This window comes from Rhipicephalus microplus, chromosome X (assembly GCF_043290135.1).
Source record: "Rhipicephalus microplus isolate Deutch F79 chromosome X, USDA_Rmic, whole genome shotgun sequence".
NCBI lineage: Eukaryota > Metazoa > Arthropoda > Arachnida > Ixodida > Ixodidae > Rhipicephalus > Rhipicephalus microplus.
Genome location: NC_134710.1, coordinates 315,082,116 through 315,105,168, shown reverse-complemented (window position 1 = coordinate 315,105,168; position 23,053 = coordinate 315,082,116). Strand labels below are relative to the sequence as shown.

Genomic DNA, 23,053 nt, shown 5'->3' with positions numbered 1-23,053 from the left:
CACAAGCGTTACAATATTTGATGGCGGCACTTGCCAGCAATCGTTGTGCCTTTTCGCAAAGTGACGTAGAAATCGCGCTAGTGCTGTAATGAGCGATTGACCTTTGAACTCATTGTAAGACGGACGCGCGTCGTTTGCTCGGATACAGAACAACGGGAATTCGCCATGTTTTGCGTTTTCTACGCTGCCTTTAGCTGTTTTGATAGGGGCTGCAGTATCACCAGAACCTTAGAGTTTCATACAGTAATACCTAGAGGGGAATCTCGTGCTAGCGTCTACGCGGCCCCCTTCAGCGGCGCTTCAGCGGTACCCCCATGACAGTTGTGTGTAATACAGGGTTCCAATCTGCTTCGGATGAATTACGTTCTTAAGATTCGCGGTGCTTGTTTGCCGAGTGCAAAACAGAATGAAGTTATAATTAAAACAAAACTTGCTTCATTCTTTCGTACGCAAAGTTTGTGGCGAAAAGTGTTTGTCACTGTGTGGTAGAAGCGAAACGCGGGCAAATTTAACCACCCGGTTATGTATGCATTGCTTGACCATTGCGTTTTAAACTTGGCATAAAGATATAATGAATTATTTTTTACTACACTACTAAACAAACAATCTTGTTTTGCCCTCGAAAGTGCGCATTATCTATTTATGGAAATAGCAGTACAGTATTAGAGAGTTTTAGTACTGCGGAAGAGTTACGTACGCATCACGCATGCGATTTGCGTTACGTGGCGTCGTTTGCCACGAATGGGCTTTTAGTACGCCATATACCCGCGTACGTAACGAACGTGAAGCGTGTTGGGCCATCTAGTAGATCAATATAGAAGTACGTGTTGTTGAAGACCAATCTGAGCCAATCCAAGTGGGCTAGCCAGACTATGGCTATACCTCTAGCCGCTGTAGTACGCTACCGTAGCCGTAGCCACTCAAAACGGACGGTGACCGCTCTTGCACCAAACAAGTAAGTGTTGTGTGCGCGCGCCAAACGATCGCCCTCTCTCAGCGGTCGTGCCATCTTATAAGTACGCACGCACGCATCGCATGCGTGCGTGCGTAGCGGCCACGTACATAATGCGATAAGTACGCATTGTGGTCGGCGCATGCGCACTGCGGAAAACGTGGCGTCCTTACGTACGCAACGCCGTCACGCACGATACGTACGCAAAACTAAAGCTCGCTATTAGAGAGTTTTAGTACTGCGGAATGGTGCTACGTACGCATCACGCAAGCGCCTTGCGTTACGTGGCGTCGTTTGCCACTAATTGGCTTTTAGTACACCGTAGCGAAGCGTGTTGCGTCATCTGGTATATCAAAATAGAAGTACGTGTTGTTGACAGTCAATGTGAGCCAATCCAAGTGTTATAGCCAGATTATGGCCATATTTTAAGCCACAGAGCCAGTCGGTGCTTGCTTTGGATGCCGCCATTTTGCAAAACGAATTCTCGCGCTGTCACGAATTTGTTCGGGAGCGGCGCGATCACCTCATACGTACGCACGCACGCATCTCATGCGTGCGTACGTAGCAGCTGCGTACGTAACGCGGTACGTGTGCGTTGCGGTCTGCGCATGCGCACTACGCAGAACGTGGCGTCTCTACGTACGCAACGCCGCCACGTACGCAGCGTACTCAGAACTAAAACTCTTTAAGATGTTGTGTTCCAAGCACCCCTGTGTCACGAGCGAGCCTCCGAACCCGCGAAGGACCGGATGCTGAAACTGCTTCCAGATGTTGACTCCTCCCCTTCCCCCGCTCGGCGCAAACGAGCCACCGTCGTTTCCTCCGGCAGTTCGGCTGCCGCCTCCATCCGAATAGGAATAAACTTGTTTTTAACCGTTCGAGGCTGTCTGAGCTTTTTGGACTACCGCGACCTACGCGTACGTCTATGGGCCGACGACAACACCGGACATAACATTAAGTGACAAACACTGAACGTTTCGTCTCCTGCGACTCTAGGTGCATCGCTCTAAGTGGTCTGCCCCCAACACACCTCTCGTTTTGTTGTGAAGTCGAGTCAGAGGAGTGTTACAGTGAGTTTAGTTAGCTTCGCCGTCATTTTGCAGTCGATTTAAACGAGTTTTGGTAAGAAGAGATCATGAAAAAACATGAACTGAATACAATATCCTGCACTGGCTTGGGAAGCTACGTCTATGCGCATTGGTGAGTGTACGAGGCCACGCTTAAACTATCAAATAGAACTTGTAAAGTTCCCACGTTGCCGAAAATCAAGAGACTAGCCAGCGGTCATTAAACTCTTTGACGAAGAAAGTCACTGCTTCAGTACTTTGCAGTGCCCCTCACTACTCATGCTGCGCGAAGAACAAAACTGAAACTGTAAAAAAAAAGGTTCGTAGACAGTTCGCTAGCGAAAGCACTCCAACCAAAAGGCTATACTTACCATAATTTCCACGACTATACATGATTGCAGCGGCAGATTGCTCTTTAGGTATTAATATATGAAACTATTACCAGAAAGACAGCCTCCGAGATTCAGAGGCATTTCGCGACCTTTTCGGTAGGGGAAGGACGCATACGCTGTGGCATTCAAAACAAAAAAAAAGATGAACTGAAGGAGCGCCAGCGGAAACAGAAGGGCGAATGGGTGCGAAAATGTCGCGAAGCCACGTGCCACCGTAGCCGCTGTCTTGCATCTTCAGAGTAGCGAAAGGGCTCTGAATGTTTTCGTTGTTATATCTCATATACCCCGCCTTTCAGTGGTATAGTGTAAGCTATCCCATGAAAAATATCTTATCGCGTCTAAGAAAGAGCGATAGTTGCCCAAGTAATATGGGTGTAGCCAAACGCTCACAATGAGGCCAAGCAAGATTTGTGTTTTGTTTTTCGAAATAGATGTGCGTGAAAAGCGCTAACATATACGCGCACATGCTCTGACATAACAAAAAAAAATAATAGTAAAGAAGAGGCGTAATTCATTTTTTGGGCATAGCAAAGTTTTCGCATAGGTCATATTTCTATAAAAGTCAGTTTTTCTTGTTTTGTTTTTCGCATTTGCCTGTTTCCTGAAACTATAAGCTCTTTCAGAATCGTAGTGCACCACAGATCTTCCGACCCCTCGCCAACATCGGCTTCTGGGAGCCCATTTCTTTAGTCTATACGCGGCAATGACGCAGCTGCGTTCTTATGTACCTCTTTGTTTACTGAAGGCCTGAATCGGGTGGTGTGACTCTGCGGCGAACTGCTCCGTGCAACACCACGTCGAAAAGCTGAGCAATTTTAGAGAGAACGCCAACACTGAGTGCGAGAAGCCTCCTTATAAAACCCACGAGCACCATCATCGTCCGCTAGTAAGATGGTGGAAGCGCAGTAGTAAAAACCCCCAGGCCTTCTCCATAAGGCGTCTAGTGGACCTTTGGAGGAGGGGGGAGGGATTCACGCAGCTGATCCGATGCGAGCCTATAGCCGCGCCGGAGCCGAGATGAAACGCGGGACGCTGTCGCCTTTGCCACGCGACCAAGTGAAGGTTTCTGCGACATTGCGCGACAAACGACTTCGGCGAAATGGTCGTCGAGGCTGCGCACGACGGGCTTCCATTTTTCTCATAAATCGTAGAGTGTCGGTGCCTTTCTTTGAAACCACGCGATGCTTTAGGCCTCGCCCATGAGAGAGATAAAGGATAAGGAGAGGGGGGAGAAGAAGCTTTGCACCTTGAAAAGCGCGGCCCTTATAGCCTCGTCTTACGACGTTGCATTGTCTCCAATGTTATATACAGCCTCCATGAGTGCCAGTCGCGAGGTTTATGTCTTTTCTTAAAGTATTTCAACTTCGGCGCGATCCTCGTGCAACGAAAAGCTCTCGCGCACTCTCTGGCCGAAATAGCCTTCACTTTAAACCCCCTATACCTCCTCCCCGACCCGAGCTATTTTATTTTTACTGCCTAAAAGATACTTTTCACTTACTTTACCATAAGTTATACTGTCAATCTTTGGTGCGACGACGCACTTTTACGTTCGTCTCTCGCCTCAAACGAGGACGAACGACGACGGAGAAGCCATTTTCCCCTTTGCTTTTTTTTTCGCTTTAAAGGAATTGAGTCGAAAAGTCTATCAGGACGCTTCTCTGCAGGGTGGAAACAAAAGCGGAATTGATAGCGCCATTACGCTTCTCGCACTTGCGCGAACTGCTAGAGACTCTGGCAGCCGTAGCTGTGCAGACCGCAGCGCGCTATCAAGGCGCTTAGGCCTAGCCCCCCCCCCCCCCCCCGACTTTATGACACCTTTCTTTTCCACTCGGCGCATCGAAGCTGCTAGCGCTGATTCGCCCTCTGTATAGACCGCCCTCAATGGGGCCATTTTGAAGACGCCACGGACAAGGTTCTTGTCCATTGGCCGACAAAAGCCACCCGGGTTGTAAAATGAACACTTGAGGTGACATCTCTCGTTTATTTTGTTCCTCTCTTTCTGTAGAGCGAACAGCATATTTATTATTTTTTTCTGCTTTGCAGTACGTGCATGAAAAGAAAGGGGCACCATGAAAGGCAATTACGGAAGTTCTAGCATCATGCGCAGGCTGCAGCAAGCTTCATTTTGTGCCACAGTCAAGACATGCATGGATATCTGTCGTCGTATAGAAGACGAAGACATAAAGCTGCACCTTCTGATGCACATAAGAACACACGCGCAAATGCTTTGTGTATTTGGTCCTCTGGAGGAGTGCTGTGCCCCATAATCAACAGTTTGAATGAGAGATCAGATGAGCGGCTAAACAGTGGTGACGCGCTTCTGTAGGGCAGTGACAGGTTGAAAAACGACTGCAACATTTCATCATAATTTTTCCTTCCATTTCTCACTCGCTTTGCTACAGCGCAGGTTGCCCTAAAAAAATTCAATAGCCTCCTCCTTCGTTTAGAACGTCACCCCACATTAGCGCACTTAAGACAAACAGACACCGTGAATAAGCGAAATAGTTTTGCTCGTATTGTATTTTTTGAAGATGAACGTTGCAGCAGGAAATCAAGGGAATAGCATTCAAAAATACTCCGCATACCTCCACTCATGACACAAGCATGCAGACCCGCCGCGGTGGTCTAGTGGCTAAGGTACTCGGCTGCTGACCCGCAGTTCACGGGATCAAATCCCGGCTGCGGTGGCTGCATTTCCGATGAGGGCGTAAATGTTGTAGGCCCTTGTGCTCAGATTTGGGTGCACGTTAAAGAGCCCCAGGTGGTCGAAATTTCCGGTGCCCTCCACTATACGACGTCTCTCATAATGATATGGGGGTTTTGGGAAGTTAAACCCCACATATCAATCAATCATACCAATCGACATAAGCATGCAGATGAATGTGGTTTGTCTTAATAATAAGATTGAATAACCCAGCGTGCAATCGGCACAGCTGAGCGAGCTTTGTGAGCATGCGCTTATCTCGCCCTGTTTGCAACCGGGCTCCGTCTTACGGCGCTGCTCGAAAAGTCGGCGCTCACTCACGCTCAATGAATTTTGGGTAGCTGTCTACCTGTCAATCAAGCACTCATTCCGGTTCCTACACATTCAATTTCTTCATTAGATAAGTTCATCGAAGGCTGGCTTACGCACACGCTTACACTATAGTGATATTGCCTTTTAAATGCGAAGCTTTTCTTAGCGAATTTCGGCGAAATTGAGCATATCTATCTATCTATCTATCTATCTATCTATCTATCTATCTATCTATCTATCTATCTATCTATCTATCTATCTATCTATCTATCTATCTATCTATCTATCTATCTATCTATCTATCTATCTGTCTATCTGTCTGTCTGTCTGTCTGTCTGTCTGTCTGTCTGTCTGTCTGTCTGTCTGTCTATCTATCTATCTATCTGTCTGTCTGTCTGTCTGTCTGTCTGTCTGTCTGTCTGTCTGTCTGTCTGTCTGTCTGTCTTGCTGCTCTTGCGGTGGTTTAGATCACATGATATATTGCAAAACTGGTATGATATGACATGACTGCATGGTGAACATACGTGACAGACTCAACGCAAAAGTTATGACATGCATGTCATGTAAGTCATGACTACACGCCACGCTCATGCTGCGCTCGCAATCGTTCAGCTAGCTTCACATATACATAATTTGGTATCATGGGACGTGAATGAAGGACGAAGGTATATGACTAGTGCAAACATGATAATCATGAGATGCGTGTATTGTAAGAACATGACTACATGCCACGCTGATGATGCACTCGCGGCCGTTTCGCTGGCCTCACATATACGAAATGTAGTATAACGTGACGCGAACGAACGACGAAGGCAAATAACTTGTCAAAACATCATAATCATAATATGCGTGTCATGTAAAACATGACTACATGCTATAGTCATTGTGCGCTTCGTTTCACTAGCTCCACATATACGAAATTTGGTATCACGTGACGTGAATACACGAAGAAGGTAAATGACACGTCCAAACATGATAATCATGACATGCGTGTCATGTTAAACATGACTACATGCTATGTTTATAGTGTGCTCGCGGCCGTTTTATTAGCTCTACATATACCAAGTTTGGTGTTACGCGGCGTGAATGGATGACGGACACAATTGCCAAGCGCAAGCATGATAATCATGACATGGAATTCATGTAGGCATAATTATGGCCACCTCGCAACGTTGTGCTCATTTGAAAGTGTCATATAATCTTGCCTCGATCGTCCTTTGCCTATAATCGATTCCCACTGTTCGTGGGATCTGCCCTTTTTTTTTCGTTCCTCTCCTGTATAAAACGAATTCGTCAACATTTGGCATGATCTTGCAATTTGGACAATCGAACAAAAATTGATTGGCTATTCTTCCGTTATTAATCTTTCATACTCCTTTAAAATGTGATAATTACAATGGCCTGTCTTCGCTGAGACCGAAAGGTATGGAAGTCCTTAGTGTGTTTCACTAGACAAATGTTCATTCTCACCTCCTTTTCCACTTTTCCCTGCAAAGCGGCGCATATTTTTTTGGCAGCCGTGAAAGCAACTTTACCACTGTATGTTCCCGCTTGGTTTAGTATGAGCTAAAGCTGTGAATTTAACTCCTTTCTGGCTCTAGTTTAATTTCTATATAACAATTCACTACTTGGGTGCTAGCTATGCCGTCTGCCATAAATGCAAGCGCTCTCCTTTAGGAACTAATCACTGACAGAGCCCGCCCGGCTTAAAACATGCACTTTAAAGCAGCATTTTGGGCCTAAGGTTACAATTTGGAAATGCTTGCTGTCTATGACAGCGCCTCCGAGGACCAGTAAGTTATTTGGTGGTATCAAGTGAAAAAAAAAACAACAAAAGTTTTCATATTTTGAATAAGCTCACGTACTTTCACCTTCCACAAAAATTCTGAGGAGTCATTTGCCCCTTCATACAAACGGTGTACGGGCACTTTCGGGGGTTAGCGTCTGCTTGAGCTAAGCAACGGGCCTTGAGGCACCCTGCGTAAAACCTAACTTGACAGCAGGACCCTGCGGAATGTATCGCACAAATTATCCTAACATGCGCTGTTAATGGCTGCCAAAGGCCGCACGTAATACGCACTTCTAACGTGGAAACGCAATTTTGAGTAACGTATACGACATGCGCCTAGCTCGGAACATACTGCGCAAACAGCAATTAACGACGCAAAATAAGCAGTATCGCGTAGATAAGAACGCGTGAAGAGCAGCTATAGAGTCCCAGAACTGAAGTTGATTTGATTGATATGTGGGGTTTAACGTCCCAAAACCACCATATGATTATGAGAGACACCGTAGTGGAGGGCTCCGGAAATTTCGACCACCTGTGGTTCTTTAACGTACACCCAAATCTGAGCACACGGGCCTACAACAGAACTGAAGTTAAACAACCATGTAAAGTTAAGCGTGTTCGTTACATACACAGGACAAAAGAATCAGTTAACACCGATTATCAGTTGAAAGGGTGCACTGTGGTGAAAACAAAAGCAGATAAGAACCTGATGTCTACATCCCTAATGTAGGGAACTGCCACCTGCAAATCACGCACACGAGCGGGTCTGAACGAGAGGTAACTGCCTAGGCAGGATTTCATTTCTTTGCACTAGTTAGCCGAAGGATGGCTGACAGATGTCCTTCTACTACTATTTAGAGGTGGAGCTTCATCCATTAGTTTACTTAAAATACAAGGCGTAACGCAGACAATGACGAACTAATAAAAGAAAAAAAGCACGTTTTTATTGTATAAAGGAGCTTGCGCATAAAGGATCCTTCATTGTATAAAGGAGATGCCTTAGGCGTCAATGAACTTCTGCAAGGCAAAGCGGGCTTTCGCAAGGTGGGGCAGTTATATATTTTATCGGTATTTCTTATATGTTTCCTTCGTGGTGTGTTCTTATCGTATGTGTTACGGAACTTTTATTTAAGTGGTTGTCTACGTCTCAGTAAGTCCCTGTGTACGTTAGGTGCTCATATTTTAGGTAACCATGAATCACCAACTCGTCTAACAGGCATTTTGTCAACCATTAGACGTGTTTCTTCATCCTTAAGGCTGTGTAAAACTGTACATTCATAAATATTTTGTGTGCATTTAGATTCTTGATGGTGCAGATAAGATAGCTGTATACTACAGTTAACCACTTTTCATCTGCCAGTAATCTCTGATTCACCAAACGGCCTGTCTGCCCTACTCTGTATGAAGCGATCGCAACCGAAAGAATGTTACATTACGCAATATCACAGTCTACACTCTTAAAAAAAAGTTAGTAAAAAGGTAGTAACTGCAAGCGAACAGGTAGTAACGACAACGGTTACTACCTTTCCTGAACCGTTCCTAGCTTCTTCCTACCTATTTACTACTTACATTAGTAAACAGTTGCAACCTAACTGCAATAGGGTAGCAACTGCAGCTGTTACTACCTCTCTTGAATTTTTACTACCTCTTTGCTACCTATTTACTACATACATTAGTAAGCAGTTACTAGCTGCATGCAAAGAAGTATAGTAGCTGCAACGTTTACTACCTCACTTGAGGTATTACTAACTTTTTCGTATTCTTGTTAGTAAAGAGTTGAAATGTTGAGTAGTTGAAGGTATTGAAATACAAATTCTATACTTGATCACGGTCTCTCTCTTCACCAAGCCCAGGGGTGGTTCATGACCCTTATATATATATATATATATATATATATATATATATATATATATATATATATATATATATATATATATATATATATATTATTCGAAGGTCGTTATTCGAAGGTCGCAGGTTCGGTCCCTGCCCACGGCAAAGTTATTTTTTCACCCACTTTTCTTTCTTCACGTTTACATTACAATTTGGTCTAATACCTTTCCCTATACTTTCCTCTTGGCATTATTGTCTGTTAGATCTCATTATTATTGTGTCAAAACACGCAAACACGAGCCCTTAATTATACACTTCTTTCCCTTATATATATATATATATATATATATATATATATATATATATATATATATATATATATATATATATATATATATATATATATATATATATATATATATATATATATATATATATATATATATATATATATATATATATATATATAGGCACCATGTGTAAAAAACAGAAAATATTCTATAGGTGTAAATTTTCACAGCTGTACATTTGCATAACTCTAAGCTAACAGGCCCTAAGCCGTAACTTTGTGGCTGCCCATTGTGTTTCATGTTGATTAACCGAAATTGTTCGCTGAATGATAATATTTCGGTTGCAGTTGAAGGTAGCAATTTCACATTAACAGCAGATGTGCGCATCAGATAGTCCAAAGTAACAATCATATCAATTATCCGCTCCGGATACTACTAAATAAACAGAGCAATATGTAACAAAGTAACCATGCACAATGCGTTTCACTATAAATGTGGTGGATATCATTTAATTTGTTATCACACAAAGTGCCATGCGCTCTGCAGCAATACAGTGGGAAGAGACCAATAACACTGATAAAAGAAAAAGAATGTAACAAGCTTTGGTTAGAAAACAGTAGATGAAAGGGTGCATCAGGTACAGTAAAAGATAAATACAGTAAAGACAGCACACTAGAAACCATACACTAAAAGAGAGATGTAACATAAAATCATACGTCATCTTCAGTTGCGTAGCCAGGGAGGACATTTCCAAATACACAAACTCCAGAGCAAAAATATATGAAGTATGACTGAAACCCCTCTCCTAAAAAAACATTGCCTACGCTACTAGTAGTTTAGATTCAGCCCGTGACAAAAAGCTGTCTAAGATGACAATTTGGACATCATTCAACAATCATAATTTCAGGCCGTAGCATCAGCTCAGCACCAAAATATAGGTCAAGAACTTGAGGTGATGGAAGATTGAAGGGCTGTACAAGTTTTTGCTCGTCTGTATTGTCGACAACATACGACCAGCGGTGACGATCGAATCTGACTGTCATGAGCACATCTACAAGCAGGAAAAGGCTTCCGCAGTAAATATACAGCCTTCTTATTTGGCCAAAAAGTGGCAGCTGTTGCTTCTCTAGGATGACTACATCGAACTTTTTGAAAACCAAGTTTTCCACCTCGGCAGAACCAACTTCCCACACTGGAATGCCAGGAGAGACAACTTTGCGCATGTATGAGCACAAGTCTTCTAGCTTCAGCTGCCTGGATCTTTTAGTCTGTATGCCACGGTCCACTTCTAAGTTGGAAAATTCGAAACTCTGCAGCAACTGGTGTCTTTCTGCGATAGACTTGCATATATTTCGAAAGTTTTGGTTGCGCTGTGCAATAGTTTTCATGTACTGGTGTTTGGCTTCATATCGCATGCACCAGTATTGCTTTAGTGGACCAAGTTCACTGATGAGCCGAGGGTAATGAATCAAGAAATGCAGTTTGGGTATTATTGCACCAGGGTAGAGAGCAGCAAATGAAGATAAAAAAAATCGTATTTCATCTTGCAGATATGCCAAATGGTCGTGAGGAATCTTGTCGGCAAATGTTATATCTGCAATGCTTCTCAGAAGTAGGTACACTTCCCAGTGCTCATTTTGTTTAGGAACAATATCTGCAAACATAAGAGAAAAAAATCTGAATAGGCACCACTTTTGAGAAGCTGTTCCCTTGTATGCACTTTGCCCATTAAGAAAGGATTTCACGACTTCTTCCGGTTTGTTCTTTTTGTCGTGAGCACCAAAAACGAATGTGCGGATACGATCAAGGTCTGAGTGCCTAATTACTCCAGAACGAAGCAGGCCTTGCAAAATGTGCCTTAATACATGTGGAATGGCTCCCTCCAGCACATCGTGCATCAAGTCCGGAGGCAGTTGCACTGTCACATCAAAATAGGCAACATCTGTGAGTGGAGATTCATCTTTAACGCCGTACAGTGCTGTGCCTAGCTGCCTATTTATTTTAGCACTTGCAACGTGGTTTTGGTGCAAGGGCAGATTTCGAACCTGAACATCACTCTCGTGAAAGGCAGTGTTGAACGCCGAGTTTGGTGAAGTACAAAATCTGCATGGACGACCACGGCTGAAAGAACACGTGAATCCGCCAAGTCGATTCATTGAAAGGTTATCACCGGAAAAGGCAACAAGAATCGCTCTCACCTTTACCGCAACAGAGTTCTTCCACAGAGTGAAACCAGTCATCCATAAAGCTGATACGTCATCTACAACTGGCTTCAAAATAACATTGATTCCGTGCTTGATGACAAGTCTATATGGTGCAACTAAAACTACATGGATAGAGCTGAGCTGTGATCTGTATTTGGCATGGATGTTTACCACGCTGAAATACACGACAAGGATTTTGTGAACACCCCGCTTTGACCCCAGCGGATTCACTATCTCCACTTCGTCGCTGTACAACACAAAAAAAAGCGTATACTGCGCGCCATCCTCGAGTAGTGCATGCAACTTTTCTTTGTATATGCAGCCATCCCTAAAATTATGCAGCGTTGGTGAAGGCGCTCCTGTTGAGAAATCTAGCTCTATGTGGTCGCGGAAGTTCTCAGAGGACATAAGATTTCGCATGACACCACTTATAGGAACAAACTGAAAAGTCTCACCAGCACCAAGATCACGCACTTCAGGCTTTACGTAGGGCAGGTGACGCTTGGCGAATTGCTCTCGCTTATATTTACTACTTGCTGCTTGAAAAATATCCTCTAAGAATTCACCAGCGAGTAACTTGCGCAGTTCGATTCCTGCCGACTCCATCGCGATGTTATTTTCAATGACAGAAGCGAATGTCCGAATTATGTCGAGAAAGGTAATCTTGAAGTCATTGAAAACACTTTCTGCCGTAGAGTGCGGTAGCTTGTGCACTTCTGCAACACGAAAAAAAAGTAAGCACAGCTGTTTTTTTATTTTCAGCACGAAGTCGTTGATTGTGGTCACTCGAGCAGTGGGAACAGAGACCGCATCGCATTCCGTGTTGATCATGTTCGACGAGCAACCAGATGAAAACATTTCACTGTGATCACCCACTGTGTCGTGCGCAGCGCAGCTTGTTGTGGCACGCACCGGTGGTTCTTCGAGGACTGTTGGTTCAACACCGGCTTCCTCTGCGTCATCCATGTCCATATATCGTCTGTGCACACGGTAAATGTGCCTTCGATAAGATTCGAACTCACTGTAGGTTTTCGCACACCCATCCACACCGCACATGATAGAAAATCTATTGTCGTGGCGATGGTCTCTTATGTGCCAGACGACTTTGCAGAGCTTCGTGGACGAGAACGCACATCTTGGGCATGAGTGTAACATGTTCACTCGCGGCAGTATTTGCGTACAGCCGCTGGGCGGTATTCTGGACTAAGTACGCCGACGGCTCACCATGATTACAGGTAGCTACATGGCAGACGTAACTGCAGTTCTATCCGTAGTTTTCACCAGCCGAACTGGGCCAGCATGGCTTACCATTTAGGACCAAAAAGTTGACAAGACGGCGGAGGGCGAAAAACATGAACCGGCAACACGTGGAAGCTCCGCATTCTTTGAGGGTTTTTGCACGGCCGGGCTAGACTGCACCTGGAAGGCGGGCGTCGTGGAGGAAGGGGGGGGGGGGGTGGGTGGCAAGGGTGAGATATTTTCACTGACAATAAGGATAAGGAGTAGTTGCCTTTACACGGGAATTCATGTGCCGTCTTAGCTGCGGGTAGCGAGAGGGTACACATTCCTACACGTGTCTAGCAGCGCCGTGAATATTGGTCGATGCAGAAACGGTTTCTTTCAAAATCAAGTTCAAGATCTAGTGAAGGATTCGACGAAACACCGTCTGGCGAGGGGCATACGTGTCTTGCAAATAAACAAACACTCGCCAAATTTGCAACGATATACGTTGCAATTAGCGAGCGTTTGTTTATTTGCAAAACAAGTTCAAGATTTGAAAAAGCCACGCTAAACTGGACGGACATGCTTTTCGTGGAAGTACACTGTGCAGGTGGATTTCTTGGACCTGCCCTTCATCGTGCCCGAAATACAGGCTGCCCGTAGGGAAAGCGCATGGGTTGGTTTACTTCATGCCACGCACGTGCTTATTGTGACATTTCATTCGTAGGGCAAGTATTGAACTTCCTGAGAAGCTACGGCAACATAAGAGCGATGTCCCCAAGTTCCAGTGACAAAGAGTACGTTCGCGGACCACGGCATCTATTTTCACAATGCCGGCGTCGTCGAACAAGATGCAGCTTATTTAAACAGGTTTTCGCGAAATCCTGGCCTATCCAAGACAGTCAGTCAGTCAACAAACTTTTTACACATTCCCCTGAGGAGCTGACGTCTTTCAAGACGGCTGGTCGGCTGCGGGCGGCACCCACGTCGGTACAGGAAGGGCATGCCCCTTTCGCAAGGAGACAGCCAGTAACTTCAACCGGCTTAAGGTGCGCTGCTAATCGAGTGCGCTCAATATAATTTCGCTCATCATGAAGAATAGGCACGACCCCACGGCAGGAAGAAAAAGTACGCGAATCGTGGAATTTTTTCTTGCAGCTAAAAAAAAAGAAGAAAAGAAGTGGATATTTCAAGGGCTAGTTTTTCTTTGTTAGTCTTGATATTGCACCTAAGAACAACAAAACAAAACATTTGTTTACTCCTTACTTTGATTGGCGTCCCTCTGTTTCAAGTAAAGTCCATTAATTAAAGGACTGCACAGCAAGCATAACCGCAATTAGTCTCCTAACCATGGTTATAGAAATTAAACGGGTGATTCCACGGGAGATAAGGTAATAAACCGAACTGAAGTGAGATCGACAGGAATCTGAAAAGGATGTATCACATTTGATTGAGTATTTCATATTTTATGTATATAGCACCAAGCAGCCCGAAAAGGAACCCAGTTTTCTTTTAAACTGCATAATTTATGGGATCAAAAATATGGAACATATTCAATGCGGGGGACCAATTTCATCACCCGTCGTTCTCGACAGGTGATGAGGGTGTTATAAGCAAACATTACCGTTGAATTTTTTGTGTGAAATGTATGCGACAGAAACAGTAAAGTAACATTTATGAAACGTACTTGTAAAGCGAAGGAAACTATTTTTGAAAAATTTCTGAATATGCAACACTAAGTATAAATTGTTGTTGGGCGATTTGATTTAACGTCAGTAGGGTACATAATACCGCAAACTTGGAAAAAACACAGATTCTAGTAAATAAGTAGGAGGGAGCAGAAAGGTCGTGCGATAAACTTCTTTGTTTATTTGAAAGAACAGGCCACCAGATTACAAATCTCTGCGAATGCGTGCGTCAAAATCGGTAAACACTGGTCACATTCGCGTGTCAGAAAGCTGCAGCTCGTTTTGGTAAAGTAAAATAGTCGTATCAATAATGTAAGCTGTGCCTCTTTTCTTAATGTCAAACGCCCCCAATAGCTCGCACTAATGTTTCGTTGCTTCTGCCTATTATCTTGACCTCGCGAAGCCGAGGATCACATCTGCAGGCTATACCATGCGCAGGTAAATACGCATTTCTTTTATTCTTTAGAGATAAAGGATGCTCCCGAGTCGGTCGTTGAGACAGCGTCCTGTTTGGCCTACGTACGTATTCCCACACGACAGCGGTATTTATGCAACCGTCACGCATTTCACATAAGGTATGGTGTGCTTCTTCAGGCATCCAGGCATTTCTGTCAACGTGGCTGACCCACGGACACCGTCCAGCCAACTTGTGTGGTGCCGAGATTACGCCCACGTACCATGCTTATTCCAGCTCACAATCATCAAAAGGTAGCAAAGGTTTGCTTTTGCGTCCACGTCTGGTGATGATGTAAAAATTTGAACGACTCTCGAGTGCAACGATCCCGGCGGCGATACCAAATGTTTGTTTTGTCGAGAAGTGGGTGACACGTGTTATTGGTACCTACTTTACACAGTGTTTAGACTTGAGTGAATAGCCGTTTGTAGAAGAATTATTAAGATGCTCGCTTAGCCGAATGTTTACACACCGACACCAACTCGAACAATCAGCCATTTTTACACACCAACCCGGTTGCCCCACGTACACCCACCTCAGTTGTCTATTGGCACAATGGTCACAGTAACTTAGAGTGGTCTAGAGTGGCTATAGACCACTCTGGGCTCCGTGTTTCGGAGCACAAACCGAGATCTCAACCAAAAAGTGTCACTTTTTTTGGTCTAGTGAAATATGCCGATGGAATATGCATGCCGATTCGACGCTGCAGTGTACTGGTTTAATATGGCAGACAGTGTGCCATCTTAAGAAGCGGAGGTTGGGAATACTTTCTAAGAAGAATAATAAAACATTAATTGGACAACTGCAGATCGAGAAGACATACGCGCCCGATATGTTTGAACTCTTTAGTGTGATTCAGCGGTCCTCTGGATACCATTCAATTGTACGATATGCCGGGGCCATCCTGATTAAATGCGTCGCAGTGGTCTAGCTAAACTATATATGGTCATATCTCCGACGAGCTTTGTAAAGGCAGCCACCCGCCCCATTATTCTGTCAACTAACATGATTTTAATTAGAACTAACAGACAATGACTCCAAGAAATATATAGAGGGTGTTATTAGAAGTAATTGCAATGTACATGTAAAGAAAGAAAATGGCATGGAAAGATAGCAGTCCGCTGGTAGGGACCAAACCTGTGACCTTCGAATAACGCATGCGATGCTCCAGAGCAGGGGTTCGCAACCTGCGGCCCGCGAGGCACTACTATATATGTGGCCCCGGCAGGACGTCCACCCCCCCCTCTCCTTCTAACCTTATTTCTTCGTATACTTAAAGGACCAGGCAGTTTTGGCCTAAAATGCAATTTTTTTAGTAACCAATGTTTAATTGGAACCTCATGACGCGTGCTTAAAATAAACATGATTTTACAGTTTTTTTACATTATCCCTTTGCTCGCAAAGCCCCCCCCCCCCTTCCATTTGGCCCGTCGCTGTGCCAACTTCTGCTCTATATATAGAGCATCGCACGTGTCGAAGGTTCGGTCCCTGACTGCGGTAAGTTACCTTTTCGTCCACTTTTATTTCGTCAAACTTACATTGCAATAACTACGAATAACATTCCCTATACTATCTCTGGCATCATTGTCTGTTAGTCCTCATTAATATTCTGTCGAACAAAGAAAAACGAGCCGTTCAGTTTTCACTTCTTTCCTTCAGCCAATGTATGTATATCTTTCCTAACAGAACAACAAGACCTTGAAGCAACAAAAAAAATTTCTCACACAGGTTTTGATAGTGAATATTACCTACATGCAACACAATCACTCCATTAGAGTCTCTCTCGGAGTGAGACCGTGCGGAAGTGACATAATATCGCTTGTAGAATAAATGATGTTGACACCGGTGATTGTTTTGTCACGAACTCAATGGCCACGATAAATGAAATCTTAGCACTTCATTCACGTGCTCGGAGAACATATTCAAGTTCTCATCGAATGGCCGAGAGATAACAGAATTCTTTGCCTACATTATGCTTGAAGCAGTTTGTTTTTACGAGTGGCCTTGAAAACTGTGTCTCACACCTTTCAAAACAACACGTGGGGAGCTGCATCACACTATCTGAAATAACACAACCGCTGCTTAATTAGTATTGAGCGAAGTGGTAGCTGCACATGACTTCTGTCGTCGTAAATTCACGTTAAAACGGACGTGGCATCTGCCTACACGAGCGAGTCATGCAGCAGAGAATTAATATAAATTAATTAATTTGTGCGCTCGATGCACACAAATTGAATTGAGTTAGCTTCTTTGTGGTGGTCTTACTTATTTGTACCAATGTCCATCTGGTTAAGCGCATAATTGTAAGCTATATAAACATGGAAGGTGGTGGCGCGTTACAGTGTCGAACGTTAGGGGGGGGGGGGGGGCAGTGGTTTTCAGAATCGGAAAAGAAAGGAAAAGTGAACCCCGCAAATATTTGCCGCCAACTGCGACACCTGAGCAGTGGTTCACTGGGGAAGGGGGATAATAGACTAGAGTGGAGAGATGAAATGGGAATAAGAAAGCGAGAGAAGAGACCAGGAAAAAAAAAGGGGGGGGAGAACTTGTTCTCTTTTCATGCCCTTCTACTCACTCGCTGTCCCCAACTGGACCGGCATAATGAATAAAATGTTCTTTATTACCTTCGCATGCCAGCTACAGGTTTCAGACAGGACAAATTTCCGCTGCACAGAGCCAAATGGTCTTCAAGATTCAAAATTTTAACAACAGACAGCGTCGTTGTGATAGTTACCTTCAGGAGGCGCTGATTACTGAAACGCGGCAGGGGGCGCACACATCGACGGAAGCTGAGCCAGGCTAGGGTGGCTAGCCAGGCAAAGAGCAGGTTGTCGCAGTGTGAACGTGTCAGCAGCTTTCCTCCCGCGCCCACGTGCTTGTGTATTCATGGAGCCGCCGGAATTCCAATATTTGGTGTCATTTCAAGGCCGCAAGAAGATTATTTCTGCTCGTGGACCGACGGAGGCGGACATTTTGGAAGCCTTGAAGACGACAGACTTTGGCCATTCTTTGCAAGCATGCCGGATTGAGGTATGTTGTCTCTATCCTGAAGTGCATCGAATTGCATTGTGACAGTGGCCCAAACAGTACTGATTATATTCCGTTGTTAGCACGTGCTTCAACAGTTTTACCAAGCATGCGCTCGCGCTTTTCGAAGCGTGGGGCTTTTCTTGCCCTGCTCTCTCACTGGAGCTGTCGGCCCGCGAAGCGTGCACGTGGTCTCGGAGTTGCTGATGGGAGATGTAAACCAGGTTTAATCTCCGCTTCGGCGGCGCGCAACCACCCTTTGCTGGCATTCGCAGTGGTTGTGTTGCGATAATGTAATGGTGCGAATCGGCTATCGGGGTGGTTTTAAAAAAAAAGTGAAGAAATAAGTGTGGCCTCGTAACTGTGGCTCACTTCGGAGGTCAACTCAACAACACTGCACCGAGGATGGGGAAGTGGGAATGACAGATGTAGAGGATGAGAGGTGAAAATGGTAAAAAAAAATGCGCACTCGATCTGTCTCTCGGAGGCACGCACGAACTTTCATTAGCGGAAAGTGGGGCAGCGCGCTTGGTCATCCAGTTATCGAGCAGGCAATGCACCAAGACACGGCGTTGGTAAGATGAGTGGCCGTCGCTGAGTTCGTTTCCTGGTGTTCAAATTGAGCGAGATTGTTCACGAATAAAGGCATAGCTAGGATGTTAAGAGGTTAGGTATGTAAGGAGATCAGCAAAAAAAAGTAAGACTTTTGTACCGCACGTAAAACATGAAATCAATAAAATTGGACTACAAGAAAGACTTATTATCAATTTCGAAGGACATGGAATAGGCTAATTTCTGTGGTTACTGCATGTATCTTCCATAGTGAAAATAGCGTGGGTGCAGAAGCTGCTTGTTAGCATCGGCATGCGCAGGGTTCCCCTCTGAAGAGGGGGGCTGGGTGAAGGTTGCACGCCGGGCACGTTCTCTCCCCCCACCCCGAAATTTTTTTTCGCTCTGCCTACACAGAACAAAATGAACGTTTACCTGCCCGGTACCCACTATAGATCAGAAACGTGCCCTCCCCTCTGAAAAAGATATCTGCATACTACCCTGGCTGACTTTGCGCTGCCTTCTGAAACTCAGCACCCCTCTCCCTATTGTGTCAATGAGTGGGGCAAACATGGCGACCCCCTTCTACGTCTTAATTGACAATAGGGTGAGGGGCGGGGGGACCGCCAGCTGTGCTCCCAGGTATGCTCGTCAGAAACTGAAAATTCTCAAAGCTAGCGTAAAGTGTTGTGTGTGTGTGTGTGTGTGTGTGTGTGTGTGTGTGTGTGTGTGTGTGTGTGTGTGTGTGTGTGTGTGTGTGTGTGTGTGTGTGTGTGTGTGTGTGTGTGTGTGTGTGTGTGTGTGTGTGTGCGTGTGTGTGTGTGTGCGTGCGTGTGCGTGTGTGTATGTGTGCGTGCGTGCGTGCGTGCGTGCGTGCGCGCGCAGTCTTGTGTTCTGGATGCTTGTTCACCAATGCTGTACGTTTGCCCCACGGTCGGCATTTCTGTCTCGCAGGTGTCGTTAGGTGTGTTTAATGCTTTGTATTCTTTGATATATTGTGTTGCTTTGTGTAGTGAAATCATCAATAATTATTAGGTGTGTGAGTATTCAAATTACCAATGGAATAGCGACGGATCCTTTATCTCTATTTAGCTATTTCATTGCCGAAATGTGTGCACTCGAAACATTAATGGGCTATCAACACTGTATTTATTAGCGCATGATTTCGCTTCTGCAAAAAACTATGGTGTTGCCAAGCGGTGGTGTTGGATGTTGAAACACAGTTTGAATTTTAGCCATTTTTGTAAAGGTGATAGCTGCCAGGTAAAGCCAGCTACATAGGTCAGAGAAAGTGTTTCCCAGAAACAGTCTGGAAGATAGAAGTGCAGCATAGCGTTCTTGCAGAGTAATATGAGAAGCACGATCATAAGATCGACTTCGACATCGCTTCTGTTCTTGAAACAGAAAGGAATCTATGAAGGAGGCTCTTGTTCAAATGCTGTTACATTCAGAACACACCTGTAAACATGAACCGGTCGTTAGGAACAATTCCCTCTGTATACGTTCACAGCCTCCGATACGCGAGAGAAAGAGAAAGCAGGGGCCATTGTCAAACAAGACGGGGAGATGCTTCCATGACCAATATAGTCATCTCCTTAGGAAAATACCGAATTGGTTCCGAAACGTCGAGATCTCTACGAACTTGGCTAGAGCCATTTCTAATTTCTAAATTGTGATACACTGTAGAAGAAAAGTTTGACGACAGAGATAACAACAGAGCTAAAAAATTTGCTTCAGCTTAGCGCACGCAAGAAATGCAGCCTAATAATTCCTTCAACGTGCGAAAATATAAGGCTCCATGGTCTATTGAATGAAGACTTGTGCCATTAGCGTATACAGTATTTTATAGATAGCAGATACTGTGAGTGTGGTTTTTCGTTGTAGCACAGTGATTATCTTCTGCTAGTACAGCAATCATTAAATGCTTTTGTTTATTTCTAATTGATGTTATGAAACAGTGAAATTTCACAAGTTTAATTGTCACTATTTCACAAATCTGAACTTACTGATACCGAATGTCCAGACGAGTAATTTACAATGCTCTTTACAATACATACATTAAGGGTTTCTCGACAATACACACGGCATCATGATAATAATAAAAAAAAACAGGACAAGTAAAGTGATTCTAGGGTGCTATTGAATATAACATTGGTAGTCTGCTTACTTCAGGTTCTGTGCCTATTGAGGTAACTTTATGGGAATTTGAACATCACATCTGAATCTCTTTCAGGTATACAACGTCCGACATGATGAATTTGTGGACCCACCAGCTGGCCATGTCTTCTCTGAGAAAGATAAAATCAGGCTTGTGTGCAGTGAAAACTTCTTAATGAGCTGCAGGTCAGTACCTAAATTTCAGGTGCCAAGTTTAATATTGCTTTTGGAAAACTGCATCACTTACTAGCCTCTGTTTTCAGCACAACTGACAAAGTGACAGCAGTGCATGAAGGTAGCCTGCCCAAGACCCTTGAAAGTAATGAGCAGTCACCTAGTCAGCAGCTTGCCTGCTGTGAAAATGATTATAGGCTACCACCTGTGCCCTTAGATATTAAGGATGCGATTGAAAGGACACAACCAGGAAAAGTGTCCAGTCACACTAAATCCCGCATTGTAGGGTGGATTGCAAATCATCTCATGACTATAACAGTGTAAGTATAGGCATGTATTTGCATGTGTTTAATTCAGTACAGGTTTTAAAGTTGCTCTTTTTTACAGCTATCCAGGAAGCCTCTACGAAGCAGCTGCAAAATCTCTCGTGTTGGAATATCCAGTGCTAAGGGACACTATTGGCACAGGCTGGGTAAGCACTAAAGCAATGGCATTCCTATAACTTTATTGGGATGTCATACATGTTGGTGAGCTAGACTGCAGGTGCCCTTCAAGTTATTTTGTTCTTGGAGAGCATTCAAGAAGTTTCAACCCCATATTTATTACATTTGAATAATTGCCATGCATGTTCTTAGAGTCGTTTCATCGAACTCTGATAATGGCAGACATTAACTTGAGGGTTTGATAATAATCATCAACTAGGTGCCCATGGCCAATATATTCATATCATGCATTAATAAAGTTAAAAACTGGCCCTGGTTATAAGCTTTAACACCGGTTTAAGAGGATAAATACAGATGTAATGCATCGCTTCTGGGGATTGAATATTACCACTAATGGTATATGTAGTTTCTAATCACAGCTTGAATAGAGGCTCACACAAGCTCAGTTCTGCGACTGAAATGCCACGATCTTCGCCATGCCGCATGGCTCCAGCACATACATAAAATGCAGGAACCGGAGTTTGGAATGAGCAGATAAAGCTAAAATACAACAGATATGCTGATATTACTAGGAACAGCTAAATTTGCCAGGTATTGTCACCTGAATCTGCTTCTGCCCCATAGCAGGTTAAAAGCAGTGTATCAAGGTTCCCAAAGAATCATTTGCTTCAAAAGTGACCATGTTCAAAGAGGACAGTGTCCACTGTGCGGAAATTTGAAATAATAAAAAAAATTGTTGTTTCCAGGACTCATGGAAAGTCTCCTTGAAATACAAATTCGCATATATGAGGAAGTCTCTGTGCACAGTTCCAGCTGTTCAAGCAGCGAGAGCAGCTTACGGAAAACGCAAAGACTTAGAAGAAAGCACCAATACTAAGCGGCACTGCCATGTGGTAAGTGAAACGTCAAATGGACTGGTACATAGAACTCAACTATGAAGTCACTCTTATTTTATGTGTGAGCTACTGAAGTAAAACATTATTCATGTTTTTAACGATATAACCTCTTCATATCAACACATTAAGAAGCCAGGCAAGTTTTCAGGGCCATATTGACAGTTAAAGTATAGTAAATGCAAAATAAGACAAAATAAATTTGGTAAACAAAAAAATCATCTTATCTCCTATGGAGAACAAAACAACAACTTTCACAGTTTTCATGCAAGGCTCTATTATTTGAGTCAAGATGGTAACGCTCTATCAAACTTCTATGTGTCCCTGTATGTTTAAAACTCGGCGTTTCAGCAAGTGCCGCGGGCATGTTGCTCGATTCCTCATTCTTTTCTTCATTTTGTAGCTAGGTTCCCGACTTGGCTGATTCCATGCTCCTTGGTTAGCAAGTAGTAGATTTATTGCTCGGTATCAGCTTGTTATTGACATCATGCATCATTCCAGCTTTAAATATTGTGTTCTACATTTTGCACCATACTTATCACTGAAAGTGACTGACAATCCTTTGATTCAACTATTAAACTCGCATGAGTACTGAAATAAGTGGACAGGTGAAATCAAACTACTGCAGCTCAGTGAGCATGTGATGTGAAAGCTCCAACCAGCGATAATTAATGCCCTTTCAGTGGCCACCATAAACAATGCCCATATGCTATGCTTGGCTTCAATATCTGTCTGTCCTCTACATTAGAAAAGCTCCTTATTGCTCTTTATTTGTTGACTACACCATGTAACTATACATAAACCAATGTTTTTCCAGAAGCTTTTTAGAGGTGAACATTTTTTTTTGGGGGGGAGGCAAGATACATATTAGGTTCGAAATTTCAAGTTTTCAAACTTTCTTTTT

The 23,053-nt window shown here is 43.9% G+C and overlaps 1 protein-coding gene across 1 annotated transcript; it reads left to right on the top strand.

The window, feature by feature from the left end:
• The first annotated feature begins 16,308 nt into the window (after positions 1–16,308).
• On the top strand, positions 16,309–23,029 carry LOC142776233 (uncharacterized). The gene is made up of 5 exons (XM_075879516.1): positions 16,309–17,936; positions 20,716–20,825; positions 20,903–21,133; positions 21,201–21,285; positions 22,003–23,029. Exons 1-5 carry the CDS (start codon positions 17,793–17,795, stop codon positions 22,192–22,194), a joined length of 762 nt encoding a protein of 253 aa, XP_075735631.1. The 5' UTR covers positions 16,309–17,792; the 3' UTR covers positions 22,195–23,029.
• The last annotated feature ends 24 nt before the right edge of the window (positions 23,030–23,053 follow it).